The following is a 16,964-nucleotide window of genomic DNA, read 5'->3' as shown; positions in this document are numbered from 1 at the left end:
GATACGAGAATAAATGAATAGAAATCCATCCCAAAGTGTATAAAAATTATTATTTTTACAATTAAAGATAAAAAAGTAAGGACATTTTGTAATGGAAAAATGCCAATTTTAGTCATGCATGTATTGGTGTATGACATTTTTAGTTTGATATATTTCAATGAATCAATTATAGTCCTGTAACTATGTATTTTTGATCAATTTTAGTCCTTTCATCAAAATCAAGTAATTAAATGGATAATATAATTATTAAAATTTATAACAACGTTGTAAACCATGCGTTTATATCTCGAGAATTTTTCTGACAACGTATTTAAAAAAAATTTAACAATGATATTGTTCATTTAATTACATGATTTTAGATTGAAAAGACTAAAATTGATCAAAAGAACATAATTACAGGACTATTTTTTTATTCATATAGGACTAAAAATGTCACGCACCAATACATACATGACTAAAATTGACATTTTGTCTTTTGTAATTAAGGGCAATGATTTTTTTAATGAATAGATGAAAATATCATTAATTAAATTTATTAGGGGTTTATTAAATATTCTATATTTTAAATCAGAGGTGATTATCCTACCGATAAATTATTTGGACAAGTCAAAGAATGCAGTAAAATCATAGCTCAATATTAGATTAATCGTCTACTATAACTTGTATACGACTTCAAAGGAGAGTTGAGAAGTTCACGAAAAATTGAGAAGTAGTTATTAGAAATTTATCCAAACATTAACTAAATCATCGAGTAAGCGTAAAAAAAAAATTTTAATTCTCAGCAATATATCAAACATCAATATTTTGTTATAATTAATTTGTATCACGACACAATAAAATTAATTTATAACATATATGAATTGAGGTCTAAGCATAATGGGCTAGCTACATTAATTTCTTATAGTAGAAATCACCTGGGCCAAGGCCCAACTCGATAATCCCATTTTTTTTGCTCCAATCCGATTGCTAGTTGCTACCCGTCCGACAATTTTGGTGGAAATCCTGAATTTGCAAAACCCTAAATTTTCAGTCATCACACAGTAATAGTTCAACAATTTTGCAAAATTCGAACGAAATCACCGAGTTCTCCTCGAGAAGATATGGTGGGGACGAATTTGAAAGCTGAATCAATGAAATTGATGGACAAGCGAAGCGCAATGGAGGAGGAGATGAATATCATTATCCAACGTCTCTGCGCGCCACCAAATGGCCCTGGATTGTCCGGAAATCTTATCGATTCCGAGGCAACGTTACCTTATTGGTCTTTTCTTTTTTCTTCACTTGTTTTTGTTGAATAGAAGTGTTGAAAAAAGGATTTTGGGGTTGTGCAGGGGTTCCCGAGGACGGGTATCGACATCCCCACTGTGAGAGCAGACCGTCATCGACTTGCTGGTGATTTTACTAGCTCACACTTTTTTCCTTTGACGAATTATTTGGTCACCGATGATGAATTTTAATAAATAGCTTTGCCTGACAATTGATATTCCAAGCCAAGTTCTTATTTTTGTTGGCTTGCCTTCAGATTATTACGTCTTGGGCTATTTGTAAGCTATAGTGTCTGTTGCTGCACCTGTAGGTTTTAGGTTTTTTAGAATCTAAAAATTCAATCTTTGTTGACATACAAGAATGGTCTTCATTGAATCATGCTCCGTGTATCTTTTTGAAAGAGAGAGATTTGATTTTGTGAATGCATGCTTTTCTGGTGTTTGAGCGGAACAGCAGTGAGTTTAGAAGATCTAGTTTCTAATAGTATAATATTCAACGAATTCTTGTCACTGTTTCTTGGTCTACAGAATTGGCTCCCATTACTACTAACCTCTGCTGAAGGTACCTCCTCCTGTTTGCTGTTTTTCTTTTCTATTTTGTTCGTTAGATGATGACCCAAAATTGGTTGGTTTCCTGCTAGTGTTTGATTGTAATTGCATGAAAAAAGTGAGGTGAATCGATGCTGTGGATGATAGGGAAATAAAGTAATTGGCACGAGCAGCATCTAGTGGTGGGCGGTAATTGAAAATAAGTGTGATCAGATCTATCATTTATGATATTTCAGAAACAGATTTTAATTGGATGCCTGATTGAATTATGACAATTACAATTGGGTGTCAAAGGATATCATCCTATCATGGTAATATGGTATTACCCCAGTAAACCAGCTTCGGTTTGGAAATGAAGCTCATTTCCCATCCGCACACCCTTCTGAAAACTTAAATTTATACTTTTAGGCTTCTCTCTCTGTACTCACATTATTTTCCATTTCTTAAGTCATGGTTTTGCATACATTCATCATCTGTCTGACAATGAATTCACGGCTCTTATGAGTTTGATGATTTGCAATCAGAAGCGATTAACAGCTCATGTCCTGCAAGATTTGTACCAGTATAAACAAAACTGTTTCTTAATCAGTAAAATGGTTTCGAGCCTGTAATAATATCCAACATGTTAGGGAACTCTTGAGAATTGGTGCAGTGATGTTGCAAGTATCATAATTGGTTATCCAAACTGAGTATTTGCCAATTTTGTTTGTGTTGCTGCAGAGCTTCGAAATGATCACAAGGATATTACCGAAAAGATAAACCAAATCATTCAACTTTTGCATTCTGCCAGACTCGAACAAACTGCAACCATCAGGGATTCAGGTTAGTATCTTATTAAGTAAATATCTGTATGATTACTGTTTATTTAAAATGATGAAATATTGTCCCACATCGGTAGGATAGAGTTTCTGGGAGCCCTTAATATAGACAAGGGCAACACAAACCTCTTGAGCTAGCTTTTGAGATGAGTTAGGTCCATGTCAATTTCTAACATGATATCGAAGCCCAGACCCTCCGTGTGTGTTGGACCGCCCATAATTGGGCTGCCTATAGTTAGGCCATCTGTTAACATCTCCACGCTTCAGATGTTCATTCCTAGACGTGTGGGGTGTTGAAATATTGTCCCACATCGACAGGATAGAGTTATTGGGAACCCTTGCCCTCACCTCTTGAGCTAGCTTTTGAGGTGAGTTGGGTTCAAGTCAATTTTTAACATAAACTTTAATGTTTGAGGTGTGACAAATAACATCATGATATGAACTTTAATATATAGCATGTGACTTCCGTCGTTTAAATGGGAAAAACCTTTGATGTGACATATTCTTGGCGAAATCGACTCAAATCATCATATTTATGATGATAAGGTTCTATTGCAGGTCCAACAACTGCCCTGGATGCGAACATCGGTACTTCATTGTCTGTTAGCAATCCTATTACCCGAGGTTCTTTCAATGCCATTGATATGGACATAGATGTAAGCAGACCCTTTGCAATGATTGATGAAATCACAGAGGCATCTCCAGCAGCTGAAGATGGTTTACAGCTCGGAGATCAAATCGTGAAATTTGGAAATGTGGAAATGGGTGAGAACTTGTTGCAAAGGCTAGCTGCTGAAGTTCAGAAAAACCAAAGTCAAGTGGTGCCTTTGGCGGTAATGAGGCAAGGAGCTCTCATTACCCTGACCGTGACACCAAGAGCATGGTCAGGTCGCGGACTTCTGGGGTATGCGATAATACCCATCGTCTTGTTCCTCTCATTACACATCATCAATCATTATTCAAGCTGGACGGATAGGCTCAGATACTTTTGGAAACATCTTTTATTATAATGTTAACATTTTTATTTTGAAAGAAAAATAACTTTCAGATATGTCGGATATTTTCAGGTGTCATTTCCGAACCTTGTAGTGGAGTGTTTCAATTGCTAGTGTGCCCCACAGATTAGGGTTGATGAGCCAACGATGGTATTTGACGTCAACTGGTGGAACATGGTATCTACCCCGTCAGAGAACTTGCACGAAGAATTTAAAATCACATGAATTCTAATGGTTGTGTACGAACTCTGTACTGAAACATCTTGGCATTTAATATTTACATATTATTCTGATGGCTGATTGACCGTCATTTTTCCTCTCTTTTCTTTTTCCTTGTTTCAATGTTTCAAGGAATGATTTTCATGTTTGAACTTTAAGACTGCCAATTGAATAAGTGTGAATAAAGGATCCATTGCGAGTTAAAAGAGTAAGGTAGTGTTTGGGAGAGTTTTTACGAAGTATTCTTCAGCTTTTTCAAATTTTTGTGAAAGAAAAGCTGATAAGTGTTTTCTAGAAGCTTTCCAAAATAATACCTAAGTAGTTGTCCTTATGATGGACATGATATAAGATGAATTCAGATTTTTGTTGCATGCCAAAGATTCATATGAAGTTGCGGAATATGAATGTAGTGTTTGTGAGAGCTTTTAGAAAGCATTTTTAGCTTTATTTTGTTAACGAAAAATTGATAAATGTTTTTTAAAAACTCTCTCAAACACTATCGAAGTAGATAGCGTTGATTTGAGTCATTTGACTTATAAAACATGGTATTCGGTATTTTGAAGATGGATTCCCTTGCACCGAGGCTCGTAATTTTCAAAAGGGACATAAAACCTCTTTATTAAATTAATATGCTCTATTCAAAATTCAAGGAAAAAATGTGTATGTGTTACTGAATATTGACTCATATGAATTCTCTTTTCTCATAAATTTTCTCTACTCATCTCTTTATTTCTCTCATGATTTATAAAATGTTATCAATACGATGCTATAACCAATTGAGAATAAAAATAATTCTCGTTTTATTGATGCTATCGGAGTAGCACAACGTGTTGTCAACACTCAATTTTATGAGAGATGTTCATTGATGCTCTAAAAGTATCACAATGAAAATAATTGATATATTGCTACCCATGAAATATCTTGAATACGTTGATGACTATAAAGTAGCACAACATGATTTTACATTCAGAATTTGAAGAAATCCTTGAATTCATGATATAACATATTGAGAATTTTGAGAGATTCATGATTACGATTTGATATATCGAAATAGATTCATGATTATGACATAATATATTGATAATCTAAATAGATTCATGCTAAAGATGTGATACATGATTTCGTATATCGAGAAACTGAAGAAATCATGAGTAATATCTGATATGATATACAATATTTATACATATCATTGAAAAAATAAATCTTAGGTCAAAATGTATCAATATTGCCATATTGATAAAAAGATGCAATATTTGATAATATTCATGAAGAATAATAATATAAGATCCAAGATTTAGCAATATTCTTGAAGAATATTAATTTAAAGTGTCTATGGTTGAATTATTTTTTGAGGATCCTATAAATAAAGAAATTATCGAAATTTCTTAAAGAATATCGATGTGTGATCTAAAATTGTCAATACTCATAAGACTATGTTATTTTTGACTTGATATCGATTCAAATAATATATTTGTTGTAAATGCTCTAAAAGAAGCATTATATATTATTTGTCTCACTTTTTATGAAAAGTGACTTGATATTCATTGATGAACTACAAATGCTATTTACTAAAAATTACGAATGCGCGACAGTAAGATCGCGATGTCATCAACCGAGAAAGAAAATAAATGTTAAACCCAATCAACTAAAATCATCATCTATATTGGGCAACGACGATGATAAATTGATGGTAGCATATGCCCGATGATGGAAATGAATTGAATAATGACTAATTTCAAGTTGTTTTATTTATTTATTTATTATTTTTTATAAATTAAGTTTTAATTTTTTTTAAATTAAATTATGGAAAACTCTAACATGTGTTTTGTTTAGATTCACATATGATAATATAAAATAATATACAAATTTTGTGAATCTATTCTATTGATCAATATATTGCATGAGATATTGATTATGCGATTCGGTGATAATTTTTTTGATTTGATATTTTTTATATTTTAAGGATATATCGAGTTGTTAAATTTTTATTCTATAAATTTTGATTATGGATTTTAAAATTTTCAATTTTGATTTTGGATATAAATTTTGATTATTTTTAAAATCATTTGGTTAAACTATCACTTTTTAAATAATGATAACATATTTTTATTGCATGTTATTATCTTACATGTTTTGCAAATGTAGGAATAAAAAAATTCAATGTGAAATGACATTCATGATAGATTGAATGTCATTGTTGAATGTAAAACATCTACTTAGTGCATAAAAAAATTTGAAAAGGTACGTCTGATTTCTCAATTTCAATTCTTCTAATATAATATTTTATTTATAGTATTTTGTTTAAGGAGAGACAATTATGAAAGTTGTCTGAATAATGTTGTTCATTCTTTTAAGTGAATGTGATAGTTCAATGAACACAATTGATACAATGTAGTTTAATTCTTCAAGGAAGAATATATTATCTCATATGGAGTGAGATATGAATAATAATTCGGCACAAAATATTGAGATATACGTCATAATCGAGTATTGTACTAAATATGCATTGTTATCTCATATCTTAAATGACGTCGTCGTATTTGAAGTACGTAAAGAGATATTATTGATGTGATTAAGCAAGATATAAAAGTTTGTGGAGATCGTTGATGTTTACCCAAAATCATATTCTTCATCATATGTTGATACGAATGTCTAAAAGATCTAGAAGATCGTTTGTTGACAATGAAAAAAAATGATGTGCTTGATATTATAAAATAATGATAAACATTAACGTGTATAAAATTTTGAATCTAGTAGATGTTGATTTGATTAAAATAGTATATTACAAATCAATATTTCTAGAAGAGTTAAAGAGCTCCAAAAGTATCATTGATACAAATACTTTCATAGTTTGCATAATTAATTGGATTGAGCATTCAAATTATATAAATAGTTGAGAAACTATTGATAGTCCACACATACTTCAATGAATAAGCTAATAGTTACTGGATCGATTAATCGAAAGGTTTTTAAATCAAAGATCCAGAAGATTTTATGAATTCTTATTTATGACTTATCGATATCACTATCATTAAAGCTCAAATTGATAAAACTCCCCAAATTATTTGGAATGAATAAATAACCCGGACCCACGAATCACAACTTGATGTTTTACGAAAATTCTTGTTGAGAAAAACTTCTAGAATATATAATTAAGACAAGCTTGATCAAAATAGATGAGATGCATATCAATTATAAAAAAATTGTCTTAGTTGATTTATTTGCCTCCAATCAACTATTAAGATAATTGATAGAATAAATGCGTCATATTTTGGGGATATCTACAGCATACTGTGTAATGACCCACTGTATTAAGATGATTCTTTCCAGCGTACTTATGTCCTCACTCACAAACACTCTGAGAAACTTACCAGGGGGTCATCCATTCTAAAATTTCCCCAAGTCAATCACGCTTAACTTTGGAGTTCTTATATGATGAGTTCTCGAAAAAAAGATGCACCTTGATATGAGTAGTACATATGAAATCTTTGAAGCCCTCCTCAACTATGCAGTCCCATACCTACATAGTCTCAGAATCTCTCTCATTCAGGCACGGGATCGGTTCATTCATGCCTCTCTCTGCCTAGAAGCCTATCAGGAGCCGCTCATTGTCCGTGCAACCTCTTGGCACCGGCGATCACTCCCCGCCTCCTCAGCCCCGGGCGTCACATACTGTGTAAATATTATGCCAACTGATTATGTGTTATGCACGACAAATGCATTACAATAAATCTCTTGAAGATTTTTGTAAATATGTTGAAAATGCTCTATGATCAAGTATATTGAACAATGAGATTTTATGACGCGAATTTCTCATATGTTATTCTTGTAAAACAATGTTTCCAACATTGAGGGGATGGATTAGAAGCTACAAGAATATTTTTGAGATCGATCCCAATGAAATATAAAGTGAACATGATGTTCAAAGTTTAAATATCAAAATATATATTTGATCTTGTGTATAAGATCGTCTGTACTATTTAGCTTCATTTATGTTCAAGTTGAACAATATATATAAATCGTCTTTAGTGACAAATAAGTCATTTAAAGAAATTGAGTGAATATCTCAATGTGAAAAGAATCATGGAGGCTGGTCGCTATAAAAGAAATCAATGTCATGTAGGACCATATCTTATATTACTTGCAAATATATGAAAAAAGATGCTAGAAGCGTGAACGACCAATTATTTCGATGAATCCAATTTGGATCATGTTATTCTTGAAGAATAACAAGTATATAAATGTAAGGCCCGGGATTATTTGATTTAATCTGGGATTATTTAATTTTAATCCGAGAATATTTAATTTGAGAATATATGGAGTTTAGATTTAAATTCTAATATTCTTAAATTATTTAGGATTGAAATTGAAGTAAAAAGAGGGCTGAGATCTGTTTTGCGATTTTTAAAGTTTCTAGGGACTTAAGTGCAAAAATTATTGTTATTAGTGGAGTACACGTGTGGATGTGATACATTCAAACTTATGAATGTGTGTATTGCTCAGAATTTCAGACAAAAGAATCGAGAAAATCAAATTTTTGACTTTATTCTTCATCTTCAATCTTTCGTATTTTTTGATCCGATTGTCCGATTTTAATTTCGAATATAGTTTTGAAATCCTTGCGACGAGAGCTTTGATTTGATATAAGTATTATTATATTTCTGGCATGTTCGAAAGTTCAGAAATGAAAGGAATCAGAATTTGTTTCTTTATGCATGTTCTTGAGCTTTTATATCATGTATGTTCGAAACCGGATCGAAAAATAAACGTCGTTTGTATTTGATATGATGTTCAGCATGTATGTCAAGATTTATAACTGCTGAAGTGCTGGTTTATGATGTTGTTATGCTGATATTTGTGGTGTATGATTGTTGGTTCGAAGTCGGTATAGTTTCGGTTATCGAATTTTCGTCGTTATGCCATTGGCTTATGATTTGAAGTTGTTTTGAATCCTTGTTGATTGAGCTGAACTTGAAGTGAGTTGTTGCTGATATTTGTAGCTTGAATATACGTCATTTCAGATTTTATAGGAGCTTGATTGACTCGGGAAATTTGCCTTCGAACCGAAGAAGAAGTTGAGCTTGGTTTAAAGTGTTCTTTGAAGATTGAATGATGATGTTTGAATTTAGTTGATATATGTGTTCTTTTTGTTATGTTTCAGAGTTGAAGCCTCAAGAACCGAGACGAAATGAGAAGGTATAAGACAACATTGAGAGTCAGGAATTTAATACTCAAGAATGACGCTTCTTGAGTTATTCCGCAAAAACCACATACTTGTTTATTGTTTGTATTATATTATAACTGATGTTATCGATCCATTTCAGGTAGTGGATCTTTATTTGATATGATATGATATGAGATATGAATTGATTCTAATGCCAAAATCAGATGGACCTTATTTCGAGTCTGATTAGACGACGATAGATGGATATCCATGTCAAGATCGTATACGAATCTTGATGACAAAAGAGTGTGATAGGAATCAATTCTTATATATGTGTTTACTCTATTCTTTAGTTGAAATGTTTAGAGTCAATATGAATTTATTTTAACGCATGTATATGTTGATTATACTGAGGATTATATTCTCACCGGACGTTTTCGGCTGTTGTCTTGTTTTGTATGTGTGCATGACAACAGATGCGGCAGGAGCTGGCCAAAATCGACGAGGTTAGCTCGAGAGAGAGTCTAGAAGTGTGGACTCGGGTTGTGTAGCTGAATGATATAGTTAGAAGCCTTGCAAGCATGATAGAATACTTTTGACATGTTGTAGTTGAAGTTTACTTTGGACATGTTTTGTATTTATGCTTTTGGCTAGACTTTGAACTTGTAGTTTGATGTAAGAAAGCTTGAAACTTATACTTGAACTTGACTCATATGTATATACATGTTTTGGTATGAAGTTAACATGTGTTGGAATTGATATAGGTTGAGAAAACAGGTTTTGAATAGCTTTTGACAGCAATAGAGAGCTGCAGATTTTCGAGCAGGATGTGCTCGCTCGATCGGTAGTATTTAACCGATCGAACGAGGTCTGGTAATTTTAAAACAAAAAGTTGAAATGTTTCTGCTCTCTCGATCGGTAGAGATTGACCGATCGAGCAATGCCATATTTGTTCAAACCCGAGAATTGTTAACTTCTACTCGCTCGATCGGTGATCTTTAATTGATTGAGCGAGATGCTTAATTTTAAAAAAAATTTATTTGCTTGAATGTTCTTGATTTATTTATTTAAGCTTCTTTTATTTGCAGATCACCGCCGCGCCGCCGTTTTCTCCAATTTTTCGGCGAGTTTTGACAAGTTAACCATTTTCGATCGTTTCGTCGTGATGAATCCAAATATCCAAGTTTCGAGTCGAGATTCGAAATTGTTAAGCGGTGAGAACGGAATAAAGTTCGGAAATTTTTGGTCAAAGTTTGACCAATGTTGACCAGGGTTGACTTTTGACCATTGTGTGATTTTTCGCAGATCGAAAGCTAGTTGAGGATATTTAGAGGCAGAAATCAGCAATTTAGGGATTTGAGCTTTTCAGAATTGAAAAGTTGTCAGATTCTCGAATCCCGATATCCGCAACCGCAACCATATAAGTTTTTCGTGTGTTTTAAACGCAAAGACATGTTATACCATTCCTTTCTCACACCATTTAGATCATTATATTCATTGTTTTGATGATTAAATTGTGTTGTTGCATTTGTATGTGGATATGATAACTCAAGTTTTAATTCATGCATCATTCACGTTTTTATGCATTGTGACTTGGTTGTGAATGATTTTTCTGTCATGGCTGGATCTTAGTTGATGTTCACTGGTTGATGGCTGGGTTAGGTCACTTTGGGTCTTGGTTTAAGATGTCTTGAACTAGTGTCGGCTAGATGAACAGTTGGATGGTTGTAAGAGTGGTCTATTTAGCGGGCAGCTCAGGCAGAGCTCGGGCAAGTGGGTTGTCCGGGTCGGGTCAAGTGTATTATGGTCATATGTTATGGTTTGGGTCTGGATTATTTATTTTGGGCCGGGTAATTTATTTAAGAGTCTAAGTGTTTAGTTTATTCATTGGGCTTAATTTAGTTATTGGACCTAAAATGTTTATTGAGTTTAACTTATTTATTGGGCTTGAGTTGTTTATTTGGGATAAAGTGTTATTTGAGCTTGAATGAATTGATTTATTTATTGAGTCATGCTTATGAGGTTTAAGATAGTTATAGAAGACTTAATTTAAAAATTGAGCTAAATTTAGGGATGGCAATGGGGCGGGTCGAAACCCGCCCCCGCATCAAACCCGCCCCGACGGGGCGGGTCTCGGGTTTGGCCAAACCTGCCCCGGACCCGCCCCGCCCCGCCCCGCCCCGCCCCACCAAAGTATTATATATATATAAATTTAAAATATTCATGTATTTATATAAATATAAAATATATATGTAATATTAATAATATATAATTATATTATTATACTAAATAATTAATATTTTATCCATAATTTGAATGTGTAATATTATTGGATTGAAATGAATTTATTTTATTATGATATGTTTAGTATAAAAATAAATCATTATAATATTTTTTTAGCTAATAAATATTAATTAATTACAAGTTAATAAATTTAAACTTGTGAAAATATTTTTTTTGTCTTAAATATTATAAATCTATATTTGAAATTAAATTTAATGATATTTGTTAATTTTTAAACTTTTTAATTTTTTATTTTAATAAATTTAAAATTATTTAATATATGGCGGGTCCAACAAGTCTAACCCGGATTGAACCCGCCGGGTTCGCGGGGCAGGTCCCAGGTTTAGCCAAACCCGCCCTAGACCCGCCCCGTTGCCATCCCTAGCTAAATTTGTTAATGTGCCTAAGTTGTTTAATTTATTTGGTTAGGCTAAGTTCTAAGTTGGACTAAGTACTATTGGATCAATCTTAGTCTAATTGGATCAATTTAAGTGTGATTGAGCTAGTCTAAGTATTATTGGGTCAGTTTAAGTGTTAATGAGTCAATCTAAGTGTTATTGGATGAATATGAGTTTTAGTTAAGGGGCAGCAACTCGAACTAGCCAGTGACAAACAAAATAGTCCGTAAATATATATTTAATAGATGTATATGCATATTTTAATATAAATATAATTTTTATGAAAAATGAATTAAATATATATTTACAGGAATAATGTAACACCCAGTATTTTTTTTATACGTAAATTCGCATGCATAATTAGGGAATTTATTTATTTAAAATTTTATATTATGGGTTAAATATTTATGTGAAATTATTTGTGCATGTTTTAATTTATTTTCAAGCATTTAACCCATAATTAGTGATTTTTACGATTTATGGAAATTTAATTATTTTATCGCGTAGACGGGACCGTGGACGGACGAGATACCAAATTATTTAGCCAAAAATATTTTATGAGTTTTATGAGCCTTAAAATAATATTTTAACGTATTTTGTCAAGAAAATTTTAGTATTTAATTATATATTTATTTAAGGGTTGATTTTTAGCCAAAATGAGTCATTTTAGTGACTTTTATTAAATTTTAAAAATTCCCTATTATATTATTTCGGGATTTATACTTTGATATCAGATTTTTATTATTATTTTAAGAGTTTTAAAGATTAAGTTAAGGTATAATTTATTTATATTGAGTAATATCTATTATTAACTTATTATCTACCAAAAATTCAAACCTAAAAATCTATTCCTACCCTACACAAATCTCCATCAGCCGACACCATCTCCTTCTACCCCCATCCTCACGTTTTATCAGAAAACCAAGCCCTCATAGCCAAGTTCTTCAAGGAAAAATTGAGAGTTGGTCGTTGGTTCGTCGTCCGGGTGCCGTACACGCGATAATCTTCATATTTAATCATAAGGCATGTTTAATTCCTTCCTTGAACACCATATAAGCTATTATTCTGTTCATGTCAGATTTTTTTTTATTTGAATGTTTATGGTTTGGTTCGAATTAAATTCAGAATTTTTAGGTGAGAACTCGTTTGACACATGGTTGTTGCACTTTTCATGCTCATCCTCATGTTTCTTGTTGTTGGGCATGCATGGCTGCTGGTCCACGTTTCAGAGGGGGTCTTAGGGTCCCTAGGATGGGTTTTGGCTCGATGGTTAGGGCTGGAGTCGGCTGGTGAAGGGCTGGGTTTAAGGTTGGTCAAGGCTGCGCAGGTTTAGGGTTTAATGGAAGAAGGCTTCGGCTGGTCAGGCTAGGCTATAGACCAGCCGAGCCATGGCATGGTTCGAACCGGCAGGACCCTGGGAAGGTCTTGCCGGCGGCGCTCCGGCCGGCCATGGCCGGAGCAAGGCGGCAGCAGCCCTGGAGGGGCTGCTGCTCGCGGCCGAGGGGAAAAGGGAAAGGAGGGGATCGGGTTGGGCTATGGGTGGGGGTTGGGTCGGGTCCTGGGGGTCTGGGTCGGGTATGGGTAGTATTAGGGTCGGTTCAGATGGTCCGGGTCCGGGTTCGGTGGGTCGGGCTCGGGTATTTTAATTTCTAAGTATTTAATAGTTTAGGTGTATTTTGGATTTTTTTTAAATTAATTAGAAAATTATTTGGGCCTCCAAATAATTTTATTTGGGCTTTAAATTATTTATTTAAGTTAGCCCAATGATTTTTATGGGCTTGGAAGCCCATGAGAATTTTTGGGCCAGTCAAGGGATTTTTGGGCCAGTCTAGAATTTTGTTGGGTTAAATTAAGTTAATGGGCTTAAATATTTTTATTTAGGCCCAATTAAGTTAAATTAAGTTATTTGGGCTAAGATATGATTATTGGTCTTTTATTTAAGTTTAATGGGCTTAGAGTGAGTGATCAGCAGTCTGGACCCAACCCATGAAAAATAAATAAGTCCGGAATATATATTTAGTTATTTTTATGCATAAAGTCTATTTTAAGTATAAGTATATTATATTATGAAAAATTAATTAAATATATATTACGGACAGAAAATAATTTTTATGTTGGAAGTTGAAGTAGTGTGACAATTTAAGGGGGACCAGTCCCCACATGTTAAGGGCAGTTTACTGTCAATTTAAGGGTAGTTTACTACCATTAAGAGGTGATTCGTCACCGCCGCGTACGTTGGTTTTAAGAGACTGATTAGTTGAACTTTTAAGTTTAAGGTTACACTACGGATATGATCATGCGATGTTAGAAAATGTTATGCTCAACAATGTTATGTATGTATTATATGATTATATCTAAGATCAAGTAAGCAAGATTTTCAGTCATGATTCATGATGTTTAAGCATGCTTATTCATGTATATGATATGTATTAATGTAATTATGTGACGCATTATTTTTAATCTTGTTATAAAGGATTAGACATGTTGAGCCTCTAGGCTCACTACACTTATATGGTACAGGTGAGTACGTAGAGGAAGATGTAGTTCCTACCGGTGGTGAGGACGTATGAGCGGACACGCAGTGATCCCCTGTGACCGCCGACTGAGTTTTCATGGATATTTTAAGAATTTTAAAACTCTGTTTCTTTTATGTTTTGTCAGTGGTGAATTTTATTATTATTTTTATTAAGTAATTTTATTGCATGCAAAATTTTAGGTAGATTGTCTGACAGTATTTTAATTAAGTTTGACTCAGTTATTTTAGTAAAAATGTTGCGTTTTATTTATATTATTTTTAAATCTGTTTATTTTGTGCATATATGTATGGGCATGTATGTACATCTATTTTACTTGGTATTATTTTTAAAAAAAAAAATTTCCGCATTTATTAGTAGTAGATGTTTCAATTGGTATCAGAGCCGCGTTCTTGGAGGGGTCATCACTGCTGTGCGAGCTCAGAAATCCACGCTACCGGTCTGTAAGTTTTAATTGCTTTTAGTACGATTTAGTAGTAGCATGTTTAAGACTTAAGCATTTATGTTAGCAAAAAATTTTTAAGTACTTAGTTATGCATGGCGATTTACGTAAAGAAATATGTGGTGGTGCAGAATGCCTTCGAGACCAGTTAACAGACGCGGGGGACCTTCACCTCCACCTCCACCTCCGAAGAATCCGCTTTCGGCATTGGAGCAGGCCAATGCAAACATGATGGCTGGGATTACTGCTCTGTTGGAGCAGCAGGTGGCACGTCCGAGACTTTCCCATGATGAGGACGTGGCTGAGAGGTTCCAGAAGAAGGGACAGAAGGAGTTCTCAGGTGCCACAGATCCACTCGTTGCTGAGGGGTGGATCCGTTCTTTGGAGAGCATCTTTGCTTACATGGGGTTGACTGATGCGGACAAGGTGAGATGCGCAGTGTACATGCTGAAGGGTGATGCAGACTTATGGTGGGAGAGTGCATCACGGGGAGTGAATCTGACTACTATGCTATGGGCAGATTTCCGGAGGATGTTTTTCTCCAAGTATTTCACTGAAGACGTGCGCAGTAGGATGATTCGAGATTTCATGAGTCTTCGGCAGGGAGACAAGACAGTTGTGGAGTACATCCGTCAGTTCGATAGGGGCTGTCACTTGGTGCCATTGATTGCTGATAGTGCACCTGAGAAGATGAGACAGTTTATCGAGGGACTCAGGGCAGAGATCAAGCATGACGTTCGTATGGCGGACGTCCTTACTTATGAGACGGCAGTCAGTAGAGCCTTGCGTTCGGAGGATGGTAGGAGAGAGATCCACAGGGAGCAGCAGGGTAAGAGGCAGTTTCAGTCTGGATATCAGCGACTATCTTCGTAGCCTCCTACGAAGAAGCAGTATACTGGGCCGTCTAAGGGCCCGAACCAGCAGAAGCCACAGCAGCAGAGACAGCAGCCTAGGGGCGGGGCCCCTAATGCTGGAGGATATCCTACTTGCCCGAAGTGCCAGAAGATACATCCAGGACCATGTCTTCTAGGAGCGGGCGTCTGTTTTCATTGTAAGGAGCCAGGGCACCAGATGGCCAATTGCCTGAGGAAGAAGAACACTACAGGGAGAGTGTTTGTGATGCAGGCTGAGGAGGCAGACCCAGATACCTCCTTGATCACCGGTATATCTTACCCCTAGTATTTTATAATTTCTTCCTTTGGTTAAGAATTTCGATTTTTCTTTGTGGAATAATTTGTTATTTGGGATTTTTCTATCTGCATGTTAGAATAGGAAGCATGTTTTACTTGTGATTAAAATTAAGGGTTATTAGTGACTCATCTTTGGGGGAAAAGTTTAGTAGTGGTATGAAGTTGTTGGGATTCTTCTGCGTGCAGGGAGAATTCTAGTTGGAGGCAACTCCACGTTTGCGTTGCTAGATTCAAGGGCTACGCATTCATTTATCTCCCTAGAGTTTATCAGACGGATAGGCATCACACCTGAGATTGCCGACAGTGGTTATGATGTCACTATGCCGTCAGGACAGATTATTTCTACCTCTAGTGTCATTCGAGAGCTGGAGTTGGAGCTGCAGGGGCACTCTATTCGCGCAGATGTAGTGGTTTTGCCGTTGAGCGGGTTTGATTTGATATTGGGTATGGACTGGTTGACAGTCAATGGAGCTTCGATTGATTTTCGTTGAAGGACGGTGTTAGTGAAACCGCCGGGAGGCGACCCGTTTACTTTTCATGCATCTCAGAGCAGTGATATTCCTCAGGTGATATCTCTTATTCAGGCGAAGAAGCTGTTGAAACGGGGTTGCCGAGGTTTCCTAGCGAGTATTGTCACGGCCTCAGAACCAGCTAGTAGATCATTATCAGAGATAGAGGTGGTTCGTGATTTTCCGGACGTCTTTCCGGAGGATGTTGCAGGGATTCCACCAGTGAGAGAGGTGGAGTTCAGTATCGACTTATTGCCAGACATGGTGCCTATCTCAAAGGCACCGTACAGACTTGCTCCTACCGAGATGAAAGAGTTGAAGGAGCAGATTCAGGAGTTATTAGAGAAAGGCTTTGTTCGTCCTAGCTTTTCTCCATGGGGAGCTCCAGTGTTATTTGTGAAGAAGAAGGATGGCAGTATGAGACTGTGCATCGATTATCGAGAGCTCAACAGAGTCACGGTGAAGAATAAGTACCCACTGCCGAGGATAGAGGACTTATTTGATCAGTTGCAGGGAGCTTCAGTGTTCACCAAGATCGATCTGCGATCTGGTTATCATCAGCTGTGAGTTAGAGATGCAGACGTGTCCAAGACTGCTT

General features: G+C 35.1%; 1 protein-coding gene across 1 annotated transcript; it reads left to right on the top strand.

The window, feature by feature from the left end:
• Positions 1–988: 988 nt before the first annotated feature.
• LOC140891820 (uncharacterized) lies at positions 989–4,035 on the top strand. The gene is made up of 5 exons (XM_073300476.1): positions 989–1,244; positions 1,332–1,392; positions 2,535–2,636; positions 3,191–3,536; positions 3,700–4,035. The coding sequence occupies exons 1-5, from the start codon at positions 1,101–1,103 to the stop codon at positions 3,719–3,721; spliced, it is 675 nt and encodes a 224-aa protein (XP_073156577.1). The 5' UTR covers positions 989–1,100; the 3' UTR covers positions 3,722–4,035.
• The last annotated feature ends 12,929 nt before the right edge of the window (positions 4,036–16,964 follow it).

This window comes from Henckelia pumila, chromosome 3, assembly GCF_033568475.1.
Source record: "Henckelia pumila isolate YLH828 chromosome 3, ASM3356847v2, whole genome shotgun sequence".
Classification (NCBI taxonomy): Eukaryota; Viridiplantae; Streptophyta; class Magnoliopsida; order Lamiales; family Gesneriaceae; genus Henckelia; species Henckelia pumila.
This window is presented reverse-complemented; position numbering and strand designations above follow the sequence as displayed.